Source organism: Protopterus annectens, chromosome 8.part0 (assembly GCF_019279795.1).
Source record: "Protopterus annectens isolate FY-2018-M chromosome 8.part0, PAN1.0, whole genome shotgun sequence".
NCBI classification, from domain to species: domain Eukaryota; kingdom Metazoa; phylum Chordata; order Ceratodontiformes; family Protopteridae; genus Protopterus; species Protopterus annectens.
The window spans coordinates 1,984,433,564-1,984,439,922 of NC_056741.1; the positions used below are offsets into that span (position 1 = coordinate 1,984,433,564).

General features: G+C 36.4%; 1 protein-coding gene across 1 annotated transcript in view; it reads right to left on the reverse strand.

Moving 5' to 3' along the window:
• Window positions 1–5,461, reverse strand: part of MMP15 (matrix metallopeptidase 15) — an 826,700-nt gene extending 821,239 nt beyond the window's left edge. The window contains exon 1 of the mRNA XM_044081528.1: window positions 4,375–5,461. Coding sequence (XP_043937463.1) covers window positions 4,375–4,485 — 111 coding nt within the window. The 5' untranslated portion in view covers window positions 4,486–5,461. The remainder of the gene's footprint in view (window positions 1–4,374) is intronic.
• Window positions 5,462–6,359: the final 898 nt, after the last annotated feature.

Consider the following 6,359-nt stretch of genomic DNA (forward strand, 5'->3'; position numbering starts at 1 on the left):
TACACCTTTGGTAATAGCAGCAGATTCTGATTGCAAAGATATTATTTTAACTTTGAAGTGTCTGTCAGTGAGGAAGTTTTTAAATCAGGGAGTGGTGCATGAACAGACAATTTCAATTAGTTTGTTTTGGAAAAGATGATGGTCAATGAGGTCAAATGCCTTTGTTGGGTGCATAAATAGGGCACCTGTATGCAGGCCTCTATCAGTGTTTTGCAGGGCATCATTAGTCAGGGACCAAAGTGCTATCATAGTACTTCATCCAGGCTGTTTGGAGGAGAGCAGGTGGTACTGCTGGATTTAGAGAGAGTTGGGTATATAGGTATCGACCATCTTTACTACAAGTTTGCCTAGAGCTGGGACGATTGATATTGGGCAGATGTGAAAGGTATCTTTTGAGTTGATTTAATTAGAGCAGTTTTCCAAATCTGTGGCACATATATGTATACACATTTTATATATATATATATATATATATATATATATATATATATATATATATATACACATACATATATACACACATACATATATATATATATATATATATATATACACACACACACACACATACATATACATACACACACATGTTTTTATATATATATATATATATATATATATATATATATATATATACACACACACACACAGATATATATATATTCATAGATTAGTACTAGGCTAACTGCCCTTGCGAGCCAATTTAAGCCTAGCCAATTATCCCTTGTGAGACTCAAACCCTGCACCTTTTGTGTGTAAGGCAAACACCTTAACTATTAGGCCACCCTCCCAACCCTATATATATATATATATATATATATATATATATATATATACACACACACACACACACATATATATATATAAATATATATATATATATATATATATATATATATATATATATATATATATATATAAACATACATACACACACACACACACACACACACACACACACACACACACACACACACACACACTTAATATGTTTGTGAGATTACCTTAAATGCTCTAAAACATAAGATGGACAGTAAAAATATTGACAGCAAAACATCTAGGCACAAAATCTTGACAAACTCTAACCACATTCGAAACAAATGATGGAGGGGGCAGACAGACACTACTAGTTCCACTGTACTCTCCTACATCATACTCAAAAAAAAATGAATATTTCTTTCCTAATGAATTATCTGTTTTACACACACACACACACACACACACACAAAAGAACTATAATGATTGGCATGGTACACAATCAGATAATAAAAATTAAATTTTGTTTTTTTTTTTTTTACCTAAAAACATTATCAAAGTTGTCTTGTTTGGGATTCATCTCGGAGAAATGGTTACAAATGAAATGTGTGACAATCAATCATGCCATACTACACACCGGTATGTGAGAAGCTACTTTCATTAGTATCTTGAAGGAGAAACGTTATAACTACTCAAATCTGAAGCACTTACTTAAAAGTCAGACCATCAAATGAACGATAAGCATTTATAGACATGTCCCTAGACGTAAATTTTACTGACTTATGTTAACAATAAATCAGGGAAACAGTCTGTTCTTCACAAAACACATGCCAGGTAAACTGTGCAGTCTGCATCAGTGGATCAAATTCCCATTATACAGAATCAAACGTTAGTAAAATGTAATGATTCAAGCACATAAAGCGAAAATTAGCAGCCAATAACCTAAGGAGCTCAGTTTTGGCAAAAATGCAAAAACAATGAACAGCGGTATGGACTGCTATACTAACAAACAGAAAGCTGCCTTTAAGAATCGGGGACAAAGCTAAAAATAAATGAGACATAAAAGTCAAAAATCAGGGACAACTTTGAAATATTACTCTAATTCACTTAAAAATTTCATAGATCAGATTTTGCACCAACGTGCATTTTTCTTGAAAAATAAAAAGTATGAAACTCGCCTGGCATTATTCACTGAATCTGATTTATCAGAAAATCGGAAATGATTTACTTAATTTTGAATGCACTGACCTATTGGACCTATTTCAGTCTCAGCCCCGGGGGTAAACACAATGCACACATAATATTATATACAAGGTGAAAAACAAAATTAAAAATATATCTGCATTATATACAAATGTACAAGTATTACTTACAAACTGTATAGGTACAGGGTAAAAATATGAGGAGGTATAACCAGATATAATTAAGAGCTATGCACCACATTCACTCTTTAAATCAACGGTACTTTGACTTAATGATAAACTGGAAACTGGTAACACAAATTTGCGATAACAATGAGAATCAAATTTTAAATCGCTAGTTTCAGAAATATGTTTCAGATTTTAAAGATCTGCTAAGATTAGATAAGATTAGATAAAATAAGGTCAGGAGATCAATAGGCTATACTCTGGTGGTATTCTAATTCACCACTCATAAATTCAGGGTAGCACACATGGAAGATTTGTTTTTAATCCTGTCAACATAAATGGTACAAGGCAATTCCCATCAACAGTCTGCTTTACCCTACTGATGTATCCAGTAAATAGAAATTGGTGTACTGCCTCAGTTCTGAAAAAATCATAGATTAACATGTGGATTACAAAATAAATTATTAACAGAAAAGCATACAGAAAATATACAGTGTTTAACTTCACACCACCCCTTGCTCTTCTAAATCACAAGTCTAATAAAGTTGGAGGAATGCCTAAAAATCACATCTATTTCATCTTTAGCATTATCTGATCTACCAAGTATAAAACACAGCCACTGTAGAACTGCATGTATTTGCAAGTCTTGACCTCAAAGAGAATTATTATTTGTTAACTGGGCAAGTGACAAACTGCTTCAGATACCCATTTCGGAAATGAATAACTGCAGAAAGAGTAAATACAATACGCTCGAACAGTTTAGAGTAGCCAATCAAGCTGCATGTTTTTAGAAGTGGGAGGACATCACAGTACCAAAAGGAAACGTAGATGATAGGCAAACTCCACAAAGATCAAACTGCAGAACCCTGAGAGATGTGACCAATAGGCTTTAACCAGGGAGCTACAACATAACATCCAGCTGCTGTTTGAAAGAGACACAGGATACATTATCCCAGACCTGAATCAGCACCATCATTTTGTTTTTCACCAGTTCGCAAGTGTTTATTGTTCTTTGTACATCCGCAAGACTTCACACTTTCTCATCCCCATATATACTGACACATTTACATCACATTCATTCAAATAATAATTTCAAGTTAAAATCTAAAAAAAATAATTAACAATAGTACTTACTTCATTTTTGTTTATTTGCTTATTACTTCTGTATATTCACTCGCTTATCATTTGTTTGTTCTTTGAAAATAATTTCTGGTGACAGCCCCTCACAGCATTTCATTAGCATAAGTAGTAGCAAAGCTCATACTATCAAACACAAATAATCTACAGAAGTTATGTTTTACTACAGCTGTGGAGGGGGACATAAGCTAACTGTGTACATTTTAATAGAACTGTGTTGGAGGGGCCATAAGCCAGTTTTCTAAACACACAGACAGGAAACATATGACATCTAACAACTGTGACAGTAGTCTAGTGCAGTCCAAGAGTTGTATATATTACTGGCTAAAACTTTACAGTTGCTACAGTTCTCCCCAAATCTGTTTATTGTTGCCATCATATTAAATATTCTGTTATATTTACAAGAAAAGTATAAAAACAAAGCACTGCAACAATTTCAATGAATTTCTTAAAAGGACAAAAAGGATTAGGTGTGATATAGTACAGTACAGCTGATGAATGGAGCACAAAGCCTGCAGCAGGAAACTGTAACATGACTGCTAAGGTTTACATCGTAACTTTAAGGAGCAGAGTTTTGTAAGTAAAAATTTTAAAGGAAGAAGACTCACATTTCAGTTAAAAAATGTACTGATAGCAAAACCTCATTTTTAACATATGTTACATAAGTGTTTAAAGTACAGTGGATGTAACATGATCTCAGCACTGATTAAATAAAAAAAACTTTAGTAAGCTGAAACAAGGATGAATCTGATCAAGGCATTATAAAAAGTCCCCAAATCAGGATCCCCTTTATTATTATTTCAAAAGACAGTTGGTAAAACAGGTGAAATACAGTTCAGTTGCATTTTAATACCTTTAAGGACAGACAATAAACTGGCATAACGGTATCAAGAAAAATCATTGATATCAACACAGACATTCAAACAAACTACATGTGATGCAAATTTACTTAACTACTGCAAGTACATCCTATGTCTGAGTCTTCAAACTGGACTAATGACAAGCAACATTATCTGACCCATCTTTCCCATCGCTTTAGATAGCTCATGCAAGCCACAAACCAGGACACAAAGGTTAGTTAAGAAAGAAAGAAACGGTACTCCGTGACTCATACCTCTTCACTGAAGTCCTCATCTGCCGCCTTAGTTGTTCTACAATGAGCCACAATTACCATTAAAACCAGACTCCATCTGCAACCAGTCCTGGAGGCTACCTCTACAACCATGATGGAACTTCCACGGTGATGGCAGGGCAACTCTGGAATCGCAGGAGCAGGCTACTTCAAAACAAATCCGACCACCCTCCCAGAGAACACGGAGGCTGTTTGGTTAGGGAGGGCTGTAAATCTGCAGGTGGAAGCCTTCCTTTAATCAACCCTGAATGAAAGCTGATTATGCCTATGTTCTCAGCCTCAACTACTTGCCACCCCAAGCAAACAAGGCAGCCTGTGGGACGAAAGAGGCACCCCTGATTGTTAGGAAACTAGTCCATTAACACACCGATCCCCGGATCATCGCCTGACCCGTTTTTCTTAATTGCCAGCTTCACTTACAGTCATTTGCGCCGAGCTCCTGCAAGCATGCCAAACCACCCCTGCACTAATTACTGCAGCTCTTCGTGTGCAAACTTCGATGCTCAGATCGTTGGGGTCTCCCTGTGTTGTTTCTCCGGGACTGGACTCTGTGCATGAAGAAAGCACTTTCATTCAAGCTTTGAGATTGAAGTTGGTCGCCCTAAAAGGAGCGTGCAGGATTGCTTTTTGTATGCTATGCTCCAAAGCGAGTGCAGAGGTAGCAAGTACCCTGCAGTGTTACTCTCTCCCCACCGGCTACAGTCCTACTTTTGTAAAGAAACATCTAGAGCGTACTTGTCCGGCTGTACACAATGAAGTTGGAAAATGGCTAGATCAACTGTCACTCTAGCTTTATCAGTCTTATGAAGTATGAAATCAGTGCTCATACGATCGATGCAAAGCTCGTATATCTTACTAATAAAATAGATGCCTTTCACTGTTTATTACAGCGCAGGATTCAGCCCAGTGGTGGTGTCCAGTCCCGATTTTATTAGGAGTCCGGCAGCATTTGCGGTTAGCTGTGTCTGGATGTCGCTTCACATCCTCGCCGGCGACCCTTCTCCCCTACACTGAGGACATGAAAAGGGCGGGGATGAGTGATCTTAAAGGTACAACTACACCACACCAGCACACATACAGCAAGCACGCTGGACATACGAGGCTGTAACTTACAGCCTGTAAGCAAAAGGGCAGCCGGGCTTCATTTAGAGTTAAAAAGCCTTAAAGGGATACTCTTAAAATAAAGTCTATGGGGAAATTACTACAGGACTAGGGGAAGAATTATGTAAACAACAGGACAGTATTGCACTAAATACAAAGTCCTAAGCACAAGACAATAGCGATACTTTCCACTATCCAGCATTCGTCTAATTATTATTAATTTATTATTATTTTTTTCATCTAAGAACCACCCCACCGCCAAGTTTGGTAAGGAACGTGGGCTTTTTGTCAATGACCTCGACTGGGAGTAAGGTTTCCACCTTTTCACATCCCCAAAGTGGGACATTTTCTGTAGAAATGTGATATAAATCATAGCTCTCAACTGTCCAGATTTTCAAAGAATGTCCACAATTTTTATTCATATTTTTGGTCCTTTTCTCATAAAATTGTAGTCTTCTGTCAAATGACTGAGGACTGAAGTCAGAAAATAATGGCAGACATACCTCTCAACTTCTTACAGCAACAAATCTGGACAAAGCCATATATAAAAGTGGGACAAAGGCACAAAAATAGGACAATGTTTAAATATTGCTCTTACAAACTTAGAAAGTTAATAGAATAACAGGTGTTGCATTAGCATGAATTTTCTGAAGGACATGAAGTCTGAAACTCAACTGTCTGTCATTATTTTCTAACTTCAGTCTTTAATGATTTACCACTAATTTGCTAGAAAAGCACAAATTTCTGAAAAATGGACCAAAGATATTAGTCAAAAATCTGGGCATTCTGCAAAAATCTGTACAGTTGAGAGGTATGATGGCAGACATTTGATTTTCAAACTTAATATCCTTCAGCAAATTCATGCT